The sequence below is a fragment of the Culex pipiens genome, chromosome 2, assembly GCF_016801865.2.
Source record: "Culex pipiens pallens isolate TS chromosome 2, TS_CPP_V2, whole genome shotgun sequence".
Classification (NCBI taxonomy): domain Eukaryota; kingdom Metazoa; phylum Arthropoda; class Insecta; order Diptera; family Culicidae; genus Culex; species Culex pipiens.
The window spans coordinates 196,167,157-196,183,533 of NC_068938.1; the positions used below are offsets into that span (position 1 = coordinate 196,167,157).

The 16,377-nt window shown below is 33.4% G+C and overlaps 1 protein-coding gene across 5 annotated transcripts in view; it reads left to right on the top strand.

The window, feature by feature from the left end:
• Nucleotides 1-16,377, top strand: part of LOC120415830 (uncharacterized) — a 99,133-nt gene that overhangs the window by 43,559 nt on the left and 39,197 nt on the right. For all 5 annotated transcript variants that reach the window (XM_039577466.2, XM_039577460.2, XM_039577464.2 and 2 more), the window contains exon 4: nt 3,572-3,773. In XM_039577466.2, the coding sequence (XP_039433400.1) occupies nt 3,572-3,773 (202 nt within the window). The remainder of the gene's footprint in view (nt 1-3,571; nt 3,774-16,377) is intronic.

Here is a 16,377-nt window from a genome sequence, read left to right on the forward strand (position 1 = left end):
CACATCTACTCGAGAATTGGCCGGTTCGGCTGAGACTGGGGCACCGGGCCAGGAGACAAACCAAACCGAACCGGCCGACGGTCGTGTCAACGCGTTGTGACGCCGCACATGGGCGGAAGAGATATTACTTGTTAACCCTTGCCGCCGGCCGTTGTACGACGAAACTTTTGACTAATAGCTTGAACAGTGCTGGCGCTGCTGCCGCGTTTGACGACTTGATGCCGGTGTTGAGATATTTATTTCACGTTGGTCTTTTGCAAGAGACGGTGCGCGACGATTAGTCAAATTGATAGGTAATTTGTGCCAATGAAGTGGAGAAGTTCAGGCAGAGAGAGAGAGAGATGACTGAGACCTTTTATTTGTTTTTATAATGATGAGATATGAATCGAGGATCTAGGACATTTTGACATTTTTTTTACAAATGACGAAGTATAGTAAAACATTAGTTATCAGCATGAATTGCAATTCCATCTAAAATTTACCAATTCAACATAAATAGATGGTAGCTGATTTTTGGGATGCATCGGTTAATGTTTTAGTTCTAGCAGATCCTGATTGCTGATTTTTAACCAAGTTTAAAATAATTCTAGATTTTAAAATGCATTTTTTTAAATTTGTATTTTTAATGTTTTTTTTTACTTTTATATTGTTTGTTTTTTTTTGTCCATGCAAAAAGCGTTTCTTAAGTTTAAAATTTCGAATTATTTTTTATCTAGAAAAATGTCTAACATAAATAAATTGAACCAATAGTTTCCGAGATATCGCGAGTTAAAAATAATGCTAATTAGGCCGTTGCAAATATTTTTCAAAGTGTATGTCTGAATATTATATATATTATATTTATAAAACAAATAAAACTTGTTTTTCCAAAAAACTTCAAGATTTCCATGAAAAAAGAAGTCTAATGAACTGAAAACAATTTTAAATGCGTTTTTCTGCATTGATAATCATTTTTAGCATGTTTGGGATTGTTTAAAAATGTTTTGATTTTTTATGAAATTCCAAAGTACAGCACCACAAAAAAAAAATTTCGCAATTTTTTTTTTTCAAGATTTACATATTTTGGAAACTAATGATGGCAAAACAACTGGACATGTGTATAATGCAATTTGAAACACTTTTTTTCACTAAAATGTTGAAACCATGGCTTGTAATTTCAATTGTTATTTTTTTTTTATTTTTTTTTAAACAATTTTGCGAGATTGGCAAACTGTCAAACTGACAAACTGTTGATTGTCATAGTCTAATACCTGCTTTATAATTTGAAAACTTTATCGAAATATGTGCAAAGTAATTTATCATTGCAAAATTGATTTTTAGCTTCCAAACTAGCGCAAAAAGGTGTTTTTAGTCCCCTAAATCATTGTAATTATCTACAATTTTTCCTGAGCCTTGCCAAATTAAAAAAATTGTTGTGCCAAGAGTTTTCATTTAAGCCTTGTTTTTTTAACTGACGATTTCTCGGTAACTTTCGATACGTTTTCAATGTCAATAATAACTGCGTTGGGGCTATTCATAAACTACGTGAACACTTTTTTCAGATACTTGAAACCCCCCTCCCTTCCGCCATCTGGATAATTGTTTATTCCAATATATATTTTGTCCCAACAGCTCCCCGTGAATCGATCTTTCGTGTAAAAATGTTTGATTTTTTTTAAATTAACAAACATTTTCAAATATTGTTTAGATTAAAAATAAGCCATTATTGAGCTTTGTCAAAATTGTCAAAATTCAGTGTCTTTAACAAGACTTTTGAAAATATCGCAAAAAGAATTAAAAGCTTTTTTTCAAAAATCCAATTAGCATTGCAATGGTAGTCAAATATTTTTTTTCTAAAGTGCAGCGTTTCACCACTCAACAGAGCTTTTGCATTAAAAATGACCGATTTGTTTTCTTATTCGTATGCAATTCTGTAACTAAGGAAAATTTGGCAAGCTTTTAGTAAAAATTACACTGAATGAAAAATACACAAAATCTCTATAAGATTTTTTTGTTTAAAAAATTAATGTCGGCAAAATACTTTTGACGAGTTGCCTAGAAAGAATTTATCGTCTAACAATAAAGTTTTATGCAATTTTATTTAGCTTAAAAAAATATTTTTTTTCAGATTTCAACTTTAATTGTGAGTATTTTTGAAGTTTGATAATAAATGCAGCATTTTTTTTTGAAATTTTTGACACTCTTCTTCCTTTGTAGCATTTTCCCATACAAAATCATTTTTTTTATATGGATCGTCCATTCCAATAGGGAATGATCAAATAAGTTTTTACTAAGAATTTTGTAAAATAATTTGTTAAAATGGTGAGAAACGGCAAATCGGATGGAAGTCAGATCGAAACCTCAAACATTTGAGATTTTTGAGATTTTTTCCTGTTCTGGATCAAGTTTGATTTTGAATAAACAGTACTTTTCTAATAATCTCAACAAAACCGCACAATACCATTTTGATTACCAAACAACCCATATCCTAACTGCTTGAGCAAAGGTAGTAAAGATCATGAATCACCCACTGTCCCTGTTGTTGTTCACCTGTTCAACGTGAGCTGAAGAGGAGCACCTAAATCATTCAGCCTGAGGTGCATGAATCATGGCCATTCCAGCCAACAAGTTGCTGCTATTCCTAGGATCGCAGTTTGTCCAGTGATTCGTCCGGTAGCAGGTAGTTGATGCCCAAAAACAGGTTGAGCTTATGAAATTCAAGAATGATTCGCTAGTAGATTCAAAACTTTACGATTTGTTTTGGTTTTGTTCCAAGAGTGCCAATCGAGCAACGCTGTTTTTGTATCTCCACGTTGTAATCTTATCAGTTGTAGAGATATCTCTTCTTTTTAACGACTCTTTGATGACGACTTGAAGTACACCATAAAAGTCAGACATTTAATTTTAAAACAGCAAGACAAAAAAGAGCGCGCGCGCTCGTTCACGTTTGACGGAATCACGTTTCTCCGGACACCTTCGCGTGACACTTGAACGTTTGTGTCTGCTTCAGGGGGTTGTGGAAGAAGAAAAGCTCTTGTTTACATTACGATGCACTATTTGTGCATCATTTCGTTTTGTTTTATGCATCATAAGGGGGGTGGATGAGAGAGGAGAGCAGTTTTTGTTTTGAGTTGCCATTTCCGTGTGTGCAGCAGTTTCTGATGTTTTGTTTACACTAAGCTCATTTAGCACCTCTCGGAAGTTTGTGTCAGACCGGTGATGCCTTCCCCAATTAACTTTGACGGCGTTCTTGCTTAGAACACTTTAGAATCTAGATTTTTTTTTTCACATAATTAAAAAAAAACGAAAAAAATTGATAATTTTTAAGAATTTAAAGTGATGATTTTTCACAGTGTTTTTCGAAAATTGATTTGAATTTTTGATGTTCTTATCACTTTGTTTATTGTGCTCTTGAAAGATTTTTAATTTTGTTCTAGATTTTCTAAATGTATTTTCGTGGATAAATTCCAAGAATTTCTTGTGACTATTTTTCTCAGTGTATTGATCAAACATTACATTTAATTCTTTAAATTTTTATAACTAATTTTTTTTTTAATAGTTTCTAACTTTTTCTTTGTCTCCTCTCTTGCAGACTACTGATGTCACTGCCAGGCCACACGCAGCGCCTTTTGGTGCTGCTGTTTGGCACCTTCCGGGTGATCGCCAGCAATTCGGAGCGAGCCGCGACCGGGATGACCAGCGAGGCGCTGGGCGTGTCGGTGGCGCCCAGCTTCTTCCAGTCGTGCGTCAGCGACGGCAAGACGGCCCGGATGGAGGACGTGCTGCGGTTTAAGGTAGGTTTTTGAGGGGCGGAAATTTCTCTCCTAATTTTTGGGAATTATGAAAATGTTGTGTTTGATATTTTGACATTCGAAAAAAATATCTGTAGTCAACGAGAATGAAGGGTCGAGATTTACTTTTCCATATTTAAAAAACAACTTTGATACGAGTATAAAAATAAAACTTCAAAATTCTTTAAAAATATGTTGTAATCGATTGAATTAAAAATTCATTGAGAAATTTTTGTTGGTCTCACATAAAGAATAATAATGGTTATACAGTCCAAACTCGATTTAAAAAAGTTCAAAAATCATGAAAAAAATGAAGATTACTATGGCACTTTGAATAGTTTAACTCCATGTTGCACGCGCACACAATTACTTTTAATTTCTCGATATGGAGCCAATTGAACTCGAAAATAACATTTGAGAAGGGCGAAAGTTATTTAAATATTTTTGTATTTTGCAATTTAAAAATTACTGTATCTCAAAGCCGTTGCATCGTATCAAAAAGTGGTCAAAGACAAACTTGTAGGAAATTGGACGGACTTTCTGAAAAAAAAAAAAAAAAAATACACTGAAATAAAAATACACGCCACTTCTATGACATTTTTGACTTTTAAGTTTAAAAGTAAAATTTTAAGGTTATGTCACGATTTTTTTTCGTTCAAAATTTTTGAGGAAATAGGTTAAGATGTTACAAAAAGACTGACGAAAAATGCAGCGTGGTATGTCTCTCCTAAACAAATATAAAAATCATTTACTGGAAGTGTTTTTTTTTAAAGTGGTCTAAACTTCAAAATTTTTAAAAACCGATCGTGGGAATCGATTCGCCAGACAATTTTACATAAAAGTTTGCATATTGACCATTGTCCTATGTCCAATCCTTGGGAAGATACAGTGGTTTAAAAAAAAATGTCAAAAATTAGGTTTTTTGGTGGTTTTTGGCAATTTCTATATGACAAACCTGATTTTTACCGGAAAGCTTGTCCAATTTCCCATGAGTTTGCCTCTGACAGCTTTTCCTTGGGCATGAGTAAGGACCTCGACGCCGTTAGCAATGTTGGCTTTAAAATAAAATTTCGTGATAATATCACTTCCCCCCAGCCAACATTTTTGCCATGCGAAGCGGGCCTCGACGCTGTGTCTAGGTTTAATTCCTAGCTAGGAGCCATCAGTGTCTTAAGAGGTGGTCCCAAGGCCGAGTAGGAGTTCATGAAGCAAATTAGTCGTCTCCCACCCCTTTTAAATTGAAAAATGAACTCTGAAACCAGCGCTTACTCACAACAGAAACAGAGGCCTCTTCTAGGCATTGTAGGATAGAATAGATTTAGAAATTTATTTTAAAAAATTGTTACGTGCTTAAATTTTAAACTTCCATTTAAGTAATAATACAAAGCATTTTGATATGTCAAAATTTCCATAGAGTCTCGATCAATCAATAATGAAATGATATCGGACAAAATTCGTTAATCTGTTGAACTAACGGTTTTCGGATTATGGTTGTATCGAATATTGTTGCGAATCGAGGATCTATTGGAGCCTTGACAATCAAATGGAGCCTAACATTTCAAAAGGGCGCATGGGTTTTGTGAACAGGAGTGTGTCTCCTTCACTCAAATGACAGTTTACATAAGGTATAATAGAGATGCACTCTTGTTTGCAAGGCTTTATGCCCTAATGAAACGAAAGGCTCGAAATAGTTGCCTTAATGACGAGTGTTCAACGTATGAACTGTTCCTTTATTTTTATTGGTTTTTGGAAGCGGCAAGACTGGTTTTAAAACAAGGTCCTTTACCTTATTTGGCGTTGTAATAAAACATTTGAGGATTTGAGATTAAATTTACTTTCAGACAGTTTCAGACAGTTTAGGTTGTTGATTAAAGTTAGTTAGTTTTCCGTAGATGAATAATTGGACTTAAATGATTAGTTGATTTGGTCGAAGTGTAATAGTTCTTTGGCAGATCTTTTTCTAGTTGTAACGTACGACAAGATTACTGACGGACGCGACAGGTCGGCAGTTAGTTTTCATCTTTTGTTCTCTAGTATTTTTTTTATTTCCTTTCAATTTGGAATACATCATAGATTTCTTTTGTATAGATCTCCGATTAGTTACATTTTCTTATTTAATTAAGTAATAATTTAATTTATTCCGGGCCTTTTTACTTTGAATTACAATTTCAGATTTTCTTTATTCAGTGTAAAATTTAGATTTCCGTAACTGTGCAAGTCATCCAAGTTCTTACTACTCACACCAACACTAATTTTCTTTCACCTTCCCCCTCCCGATCCCCTATATCTTCCGGTGGTGTTCATTTGGTATGCAATACTAGTTCGGCCACTACCCTTTTTTCCACAAGAAACCGGACTTGGACTGACTTGAGGCCGCGTCCCCCACCTTGCTCCGTAAAACGAAACGAAAACGAGTTTGCCTCTGACAGCTTTTCAATTGGATGTTGGCAAACAGATATAAGCTTAAATACATTGCTCATAACTGAAAAAAGATTTTTTTTTCATATTCTTGAGACTGAAAAATCAAGTCTGTCATATAGAAATTGAGATTCTTAAATTTAATGCTCTACAACTTTGTAAAACATGTCAAAGCTATAAAATTTGATCCTGAAAAGTTATTAGCGATTTAAAAAAGTCATTTTTGTATGAAAAACCTTTTTTTCTCCGACTTCAGGCTCGGGTATCAATGGCTTAACCTCATCCAAATCCGCTCAAAATTTACACAGGTGCTTATAATAGCCCTATAAACCGTTTTCAGCTTGTGGAGCAGGGGATCATTTTTTCTGGGCACCCTAATGTGGAACAATAGCAGTTACTCATCAAAAATATAAATTCACACATTTTCGTGGAAATATTTGAATATTATTTACCCAAAAGCTGTCTACATTTCTACTGGAATTGATGAAACCATGGTTACTTTTACTGCGTACTGAGAAGATATCTTTTTCAAAAAAATATCTTGGAAAAGTACATCAGTTACACGAAACCTAAAATTTTCTACAAATTATCTTTAGAAACTACCTAAACCCGCTGAAAAGAAAAAAAAAAATTGAATGGTTAAAAATTTGATGGTTGTAAAATTACATTTTTTGATGTTATTTTACCTCGTTTTTTGTAAAGCTTGTAACATTACACATGAAAATATATAAATTTAAGAGGTTTTAACGTAAACTATAGTAATCTTTATGTAAAAAATCCTAAAAATTGATTCGTGACAATCTGAACCACTGGAAACCTCGGGAAATATTTTAAATATTTTTGTGTGTAATTTAATAAGTTTTACAAAAAAAAAAAAATACGTAGAACATTATCGAAAATGGTAATTTTACATCAATTTCATGGAATTAGCACTCAGTCAAACTAATCATGTTACATCAGGGAATGTTAGCAGGTTTTGTGTGAGAAAAAATATTTACATATTTTTTTGTGTAAGTTTACATGTTTCACACAAATAGAGATAAAATTACATAGAAAACAATGTAATTTTACATCCATCGAATGTTTAACCACCCAACATTATCCTTTTTTACTGCGCAGCGAGTTGGGCCCCTTCTTCGAAATTTAGTACTGTAAAATTTATTCAAACAAAATAGATTTTACTGAGTTGATTGAATGATTTTGGTTGAGTAATACAAGGCATTTGAAATTAAACTTGTATTCGCACTCTGATTTAAAAAAACCAGAATTGGGCATTATATTTCGAATTTCCGTTCATTCTTTGAATATCATGTTTAACTTGAAAATCTGGAGTTTTTTTTTTAAAAGGTCCAATAACCAAATTACCAGTTTTTGCTTTTTGTGGATGTTTCTGAATCCGCCTTGAGCCAGGAGTATTAAAAAACACCCAAAAAGCAAAAACTGAAAATTTGGTTTATTGGACCTTTTTAAAAGAAACTCCAGAAATATTGTTTCCGTTCTGTTTTAGTTTTAAATGTTTTGATTTACAAAAAAAAACAGGTGAAAAAATACAATATTTTATGTTCGTAAGTTGAACGTTTGGTGACTCTTGCAATTTTTTATGACAAAAAGAGCCTTGGTACCGTTTTATTTGTTATCGTAATCAAACGGGAGCTTTTAAAACAATAACAAAGACCACAAAAATCCATACATTGCAACGCAATGCAATTTATAATAATCCAATTCGCCGACCGTCAACCGCGCTGACAGCTGCTGTGTTACCACTCAAGACTTAACTCGCTCCGAGCAGCAGCTGAATTCGGTCACGCTTTTGCTTTCAATCGCGTGCACTTATCTGTGATTTGTACGTGTGTGTATGTTTGAGTATTTTTATGTCTGAGTGTGATTAATATCTTTACGCTGATGTGCCCCCAAAAACTGCAACAAGAAAAAGAAAGAGAAGAGAAATAAAATCAGTGCGACCCCGAAAACTTTCGATTTCGTTTCGCCACAGTTAGCATAATTTTGTGTTTGATGATAATTTTTCTCAAATCACACACACACACGCACACTTTCGTTTTCGCTTTGTTGTTGTTTTGATTTGCGGCGCGATCGCTGTCTGTCAGGGGCAATTTTGCTTCTTATTTTCTTTCTTTTTTTACCGATTTGATGTGGTTTAATTTCGGTGAGATTTTTGTTTGCCACGGTCACTCGAAAGTGGAATGACCTCCCCCTTGACAGGTTGGGATGCTCCACACAAATTTTCCAGATAAAATAAATAATACTTAACTAAACAAATAAAAACTCAACTACATCATAATGTTGCAAATTTGGGGTGTGCCGAAGCGAATCCAACTTAATTTCCATGTATTTTTCTACGAAAAAATGAGGAAAAATCAGGTGTTCAAAATGAGTTAACCTCTTTTTTCCCCACCAGCTAAACAAAAAGTCAAAATTCAAATTAAATCACCAACCAATAGTTGCTAATCGGTTTATGAACGGTGAAGTGGCGCTCGCTGCTCAAATGTGCATAAATTTTCTGCAATTATCGCTTGGAGCTGCTGCTGATAGCTACCCTGTAATTGATAGCCGCGTGCTACACCCCACCCACAGAGAGGAGAGGGAGGTTACTTGCCTAATCAGCTTAAAAAAAAAAACGGAAAGCCAGCAGGTGTGAAATTGGGGGGAATGGTTAAATTTTAATTTTTATGCTGCATTTAGTTCGAGCGATGATAACCATTGCCCATCACTCACTGTTGCCGGGAAATTGTGGAAAATTAACCTGGAAATATGAATTTGATGAAGTGCAATTTCGTAAACCGCTGACGATTTGTTTAGCTTCAGTGGAGAGCAATTTTAACCATGTTGAATTTCTCCACCAAAACCGGAAATGGATTTTATTTACATTTTTTTAAATGGCTCAAACTTTTATGTGGCCTTCTCTACGATCACTTTTCTAAGCCATTTTGTGTCATTGGTTTACCTATTCAAGGTTCCTTACAAGTTTAGCAGCTGTTCATACAAAAATCATACTAAATATTCGAAAATCTGTTTCTTTTGAAGGAATTTGCTGATCGGTTTGGTGTCTTCTGCAAAGCTGTAGATATTGAAAAGAACTATTCAGAAAAAATATTGGTACAGGAAAAACAATATTTGCTGATTTTTTAAAGTAACTTTAAAAAAAATTCTGAATAAGCAATTCCAGCTCAAATCAGGAATTTTTTTGGTACTTTTGTACCCGACCCTCTCCGATTTCACTGAAACTTTGTAGACATGTTACCCTAGGCCTATATAAGCCATTTTTGTGTATATGGAGCCAATAGTACTCGAAAATAACATTTGAGAAGGGCGTAAAGTATTTAAATATTTTTTGTATTTTGTAATTTAAAAATTACTGTATCTCGAAGCCGTTGCGTCGTATCAAAAAGTGGTCAAAGACAAACTTGTAGGAAATTGAACGGCTTTCTGAAAAAAATACACTGAAACAAAAATACTCGCCACATCTATGAGATTTTTTGATTTTTAAGTCTAAAACTTAAATTTAAAGATGATGTCACTTTTTTTTTTCGTTCAAAATTTTTGAGGAAATAGCCAAAAATATAACCAAAAGACTGACAAAAAATGCAGGATGGTATGTCTCTCCTAAAAAATACAAAAATCATTTACTAAAACTGTTTTTTTGAAAAGGGGTCTAAACGTCAAAATTTTTGAAAACCGGTAGTGGGAATCGATTCTCCAGACAATTTTACATAAAAGTCTCCATATTGACCATTGTCCTATGTCCAATCCTTGGGAAGATACAGCGGTTTTAAAAATGAAAATGTTGAAAAAACGGATTTTTTTGTGGTTTTTGGCAATTTCTATATGACAGACTTGGTTTTTTAGTCTCGTAAATATTTTTACCGGAAAGCTCGTTCAATTTCCCATAAGTTTGCCTTTGACAGCTTTTCAATTGGATGTAAGGGCTTACAGATATAAGCTTAATTACATTGCTTATAACTGAAAATAGAATATTTTTTTCAGTGTGGTAGAAACCAGGGTAGTAAATTTGATTACGTAAATAAAAAAACGATATAAATCAAAAAGATGTCAAAGGCGAACTTGTGGGAAATTGGACGAGCTTTCCGGTAAAAATATTTACGAGACTGAAAAACCAAGTCTGTCATATAGAAATTGCCAAAAACCACAAAAAAATCCGTTTTTTCAACATTTTCATTTTTAAAACCGCTGTATCTTCCCAAGGATTGGACATAGGACAACGGTCAATATGGAGACTTTTATGTAAAATTGTCTGGAGAATAAATTCCCACTACCGGTTTTCAAAAATTTTGACGTTTAGACCACATTTAAAAAAAAAACAGTTTTAGTAAATGATTTTTGTATTTTTTTAGGAGAGACATACCATCCTGCATTTTTCGTCAGTCTTTTGATTACATTTTAGGCTATTTCCTCAAAAATTTTGAACGAAAAAATATCGTGACATCACCTTAAATTTAAGTTTTAGACTTAAAAATCAAAAAATCACATAGATGTGGCGTGTATTTTTGTTTCAGTGTATTTTTTTCAGAAAGCCCGTCCAATTTCCTACAAGTTTGTCTTTGACCACTTTTTGATACGAAGCAATGGCTTCGAGATATAGTAATTTTTAAATTACAAAATATTTAAATACCTTACGCCCTTCTCAAATGTTGTTTTCGAGTACTATTGGCTCCATATACACAAAAATGGCTAATATAGGCCTAGGATAACATGTCTACAAAGTTTCATTGAAATCGGAGAGGGTCGGGTACAAAAGTACCAGAATAAATCCTGATTTGAGCTGGAATTGCTCATAAGCAGGAATTACTAAAACATAAATTTGTTCGGCGACATCGATTTCTTAGAAGTTGTTACTGAAACAGTTTTCTTCCGAAAATGTTTGGTTGTTTTTTTCTTATAAGAATCGTTGACATAATGTTTAAGAATTTATTACTACATTTAACTCTTTTTTTTATATCTGATTGCCGGCTCTGATTTTTTTTTAGTTTTGAATAACGTGTTTTATCCTTATTTTTTATTTCTCAAGTTCTTGAATTCCTAAATACTTAAATTCCTTACTCCTTAACTTAAAAAACTTTGAACCATTAGAAAAAAAAACAAATTAAGTTTTTTTTTATTCTTAAATGCCACCATTTTTGTCGCCATCCTAAATTACCGAAAATCTGGTAACAATGGAGGTTGTTTTGGGGTCTAAAATTTGACCTCTAGAGAAATTTTGAGAAGAAAACAATATAAATTTTACGTTTCGATTTTTCGGAGTGAAACTTTGGCGTGGATCATCGAGTACGAACTACAGTATTTGTTCGGTAACTGGGCGTTTTTTAACTGGGCTGCTTTTTAACTGGGTGCTAGTTAACTGGGCTGTAGCCCAGTTAAAAAGCAGACAAACGTCAAAAAACCAAAACAAACCAAAATGACCGAAGGGTTAATGGATGTAAAAATCATATTCAATAAATAAAAAAAACTTTTTTCAAACATTTGTTTAATTTCAAGTTACAATTAAAGAAATATGAAAAGTAAGCATTGTAAATAACATTGAGTAACTTTTATTTTTATATTTCATCTGGAAAATATTGTGCATTGGTTATCCCCTCGTTATTTTTTGTTCAGCCCAGTTTACGAGCAACATTCGGTGACTGGGCTACGTTCTCAGCCCAGTTACCGAACAACTACTGTATATCTAAATTTTCAAATCCCTAGATTTGTGATTGTTTTTCCAAGTTTGGGACCATCCATAAACCACGTGGACACTTTTTTGGGAATCTGTTACCCCCCCCCCCCTCGTGGACAATTTTCCATACAAAAAAAAACTTTTTTGTATGGATCGTGGACAATCGCCAAACCCCCCCTCCCCCCCTCCCCTCCTAAAGTGGTTTATGGATGGTCCCTTTTCCAAATTTATGATTTTTTAAAATTTGTTTTAATTTTAGATTTTAAATATCGAAACCGTCGAAATATTTTATTATTCGTCCCCTAAAGCATTGTCTACAAAAAAATGGTTTATTGGACCTTTTCAAAAAACTCCAGAAATGTTCGAAAATATCACAAAATATAACAAATGTTCTGAAAATCAGAACATTAGTTGTTGACTTATTTTGAGTATAAATTTGGGTGGTGGTTTGGGTGAGACTTTGAAAACTTAAATTTTTCTGATTGTTTCTCTTTTATTCGCTGTATCTAAGCAACCTGAGGTCAATTCTTTTATGATATTAATATGAAATCGCAGGAATTTGGTTGGACTTTTCGAACTAAATATTTTCAGAAACTCACTATTTAATAAAAAAACAAACCAGTAAATTTTAAGTTAAAATCAAAATAATATTGATAATTATTATTTTTCGATGCTAGTGATTAACAGTTTAACTTTAGGCACACATTTGAGTGATGAAAGTTAAAACTTTTCAGTTTGTATCGAAAAGTATTACTTTTCGAATCTGTTATTATTTTTAGTAGAGAAGAGAAGGCAGTTTCGTTGATATTGTCGTAAATTAAAATGTGAACATCGATAATTAATTTATTTTATTTGGTTTAGGGGCTATCGATAAACTACGTGGACACATTTTGTAAATTTTTCTTCTGATTTTGTTGTTGTAAATTTCACTAAAACGATCGATATAAATAAAAAAGTTGCCATTTTATCAACTAGCTCCACTTGGTAGTTCTCCAATAGTGTTACACGATTCACCTGTTTCCGGAATCGGTTTACCGTGAAGATTTTGTTTGTTGTTTGCTTACTAGGATACGCTTGTTTTCATTAATTGAATTGTGTTAATTTATTTATCTTTTGGTCATACTTAATAAATTATGCAACAATCTCAATTTTCAACCGAAAATCGCCAACCACAACGAGCGGGTGGTTCCCCAAATCTGGTCCATCAGATCAAATCTTCGAATTGTGTGTCTGTAGTGCCACGGCGGCTGCGCTGTGGACCTCCAAAAAACAAACCACCAACAAGTGGCACCGCTCGAACAAGGGTAATAACACGCTGTCGTCGCAACCGCACCACAAATCTGTGTGAAATTAGCCATGATTAACCACTTCCGACCAGCCCATTAAGTGGATTAATAGCAGTGTGTGTGCGTGCGTTTGAGTTTTTGTATTGAGAAAATTACCATTGTTGATGCCCATTGCAACTTTTGAGTGTTGATTTGGTCAATTATTTCGTAGGGTTATTGCCACTCGTACTTGACCGGCTGCAAGTCGGCGATGTGAGGTAATACTTGGGCTTATTACGGTGTATTTTTATGCAAATTGTGGGTTTCTGGTTGAAGAAGGAGGCCGCCCACAACTGGCCAATTTCCCCTATGGAAACTTGGCAAAGGCGCTCAAGGATTGCGCAATGCATTCGAAGCGGACGTTCTTCATGCTCGGCTGAAGACTGCGTTTTTATTAAGTCTTTACAGTACTCCTTGCACAAAGGTTAATAAATTGTTCGTGGCAGCAGCAAATAAAGTGATAAGTTAAGTCAAGACAAGCCAAGGATCAGATATGCAACCCCATCTGGCAAATAAAAATGTAAACAATCCTTTCACTTTTGCACAAACTTAACTAACAAAAAATAATAAAGAAAAATAAAAAAATCAGCGAAAGTAGTCTACGGTATAAATTTTCTTATTACAAAACAGCCCCCGCGCGAAAACCACATAAATCATAGAGCGCGAAATTTAAACATGGTCTCGGCAGCTCTTAGGGTCCCAGTAAAAACTGTTTATCAAAAGTGCAGTTTGCTTCGGGCTTGTGCATATATTTATGGCCGTGGTAAATAGCAGCCAATTGAAGTCGTCGCGTCGTGACTTCCTTCCTTGCTGGGTGCGACGAATGTTTTTTTTGCTGCAACTTTTAGGACAAGCCACTCATGCGCGGCCTAATTTAGTGTCTGGGCGATAAGTGAAAGTTGGGTGAACTGTGGTAAGGTTGTTTTTTTTAGTAACGGGTTTGTTACGCTTAACGTGTAGGTCTGATTTAGTGCATTTTTCTGCACAACACAGGATAATAATGATCTTGTGTCAAACTTCACATTTTTAACAAAAAAGTTTCATAAAATAATAAGAACAGAATTGCAGTTATCCTTCTATGAAAACTCAAACTTGTTGAGGGCCTTCTCTACGACCAAAGAGGCCATTTTGTGTCATTGGTTCACCCATAAAATTTTGGCAGCTGTCCATACAACAATTGTACGTGAATATTCGAAAATCATTCGGCAAATTTGTAGATGAGGACTATTCAGCCAAAAAATTATACCAGGAAAAAAAAAGATTTCCTAATTAAGAGCGAGTTTTTCACCAGTGTGAGCAATTTTAAGATTTTTCATGTTTTTGGACCTCAAACTTCAATGCCCGTTTTACCTCACTTCCCTTTGTCGTAGAGGGCTCATATTTGGCATGAGTTCATCTCATGTATAGACAAACAAACGCTGAAAGTTTCATCCAAATCGGAGCACCTCGATACGACCTATAGAACAAACCGAGCAAAATCTACAAATACTGCCTCTTAAGTTTTTTTTAAACTATATTTTTTATCATTGAATTTTTTTCAAATGTTTTAGGAAACAAAAAACCACAACTTTTGAGACAAAAATTTTGCCGCTGAGTGATGATGTTTTGAAAAAAAGTGTTTTCTGGAAAAAAATATACTTCAGTTTTTAGTTAAGATCAAGTTTTAATCGAAAAGTACTTAAAATTTTGTTGAATAAGGTGCACTGTTTTCGAGATGTAGCCAATTGAATAATTTTTCGAAAAGTTCAGAAAATTTCCAATAAAATTGCATATAATACATAAGAGAATTAAAAAAAAAATATGAAAATTTTGCAATCAGGAATAACGTTCAAAAAGGGCCAAACATTCAAATGTTAGTTTTGATACCAAAATTTGAATCGATCACAAAACTTCATAAATGTATTGGCATTAGAAAATGTGAGAATATTTGGATGTAACTTAAAAAGCTTAAATTTTCTTGTTTATTTTCTTCTATTCGCTTTATTTCAAAAACTAGAGGTCCAATGTCGATTCAGGTCTTTTAGGCAATTTAATTTCTAAATAGCGCGTCCATCCCGGGAAATCCCGGGATTTTTCCAAAACTGGGAATTCCCGAATCCCGGGATTTTTGTATTTTGTCCTGGGAATTTCCGAAATTGGAAAAAATATCAAATTTTGGTCTGGAAATTCAAGTTTTGTTTTGGAAATAGATGAACAACGATAACAAAAATTAAGCACATATCTAGGGTTTTTTTTATAAGGTCCATTAAGTTTTTGTGTTTTTCATATGTTTATAGGACCTATTCAAAAAAATTTTAGACATAAGCATTAATTTGACTTTTGTGAAAAAATTACCGATCCGTAAATTACCTAGAGCTTCAAATATTTTCTATTTCCATTTAAATATTTATGAAAAGACATTGTTTATGTATGATTTTAAATTTTAAAAAATAATATCATTTTAAATATTTTTTTATGAAACATCTTTGGCAAATCAAGACGGATTCATCGAATTAAGACAGCTATTTAAGTCATTTTTTGTATAATCTTTTGATTTTTTGATTGTACACCGATCTCCAATTTAATTGTCTCAAATCTCCTGTAACTATTTAGACTGTAGTTCCGATTTTTCCCAGTAAGCGTTTTTATATAAAACATGAATTTCTAAACTTATTCAAAATGTGAAATTGGCTAGTATATTTTTATTTTCTATCGTTTTATTTGATATTTCAGACATTTAAAATGTTTTTTTTAGGCTTTTTTATTCATGTCATATAAAAAATAAAAATATTTGCTTATAAGAGACTTATTTAATTTGAATCACATTGGAATTGAATTAGAAACCAAAGCACAACAAAGAACAACAAAAAACATCTTTCAGGCTATTTAAAATCTGCTATCCTTGTTCATATTAAAGCGTAAATTATCACCAATGAATAGTATTGAGCTAATTCTATGATTTCAAGCTTGAAAACCATGACAAATATAATGAAAACATAGATTTTATTCCTGCTTTAAAAATTTCCCGGGATTCCGGGAATTCCCGGGATTTCAAATATCTTTTACCCATTTCCCGAGAAATTCAAAACCCGGGAAAATTTTACGCCCTATTTCTAAACTTTTCTAAAAAAAAAAATATTTTTAGAGATGGACTATCGAGGATATTGTTTAAAATTCGAAAAACTGGAATTTTTCA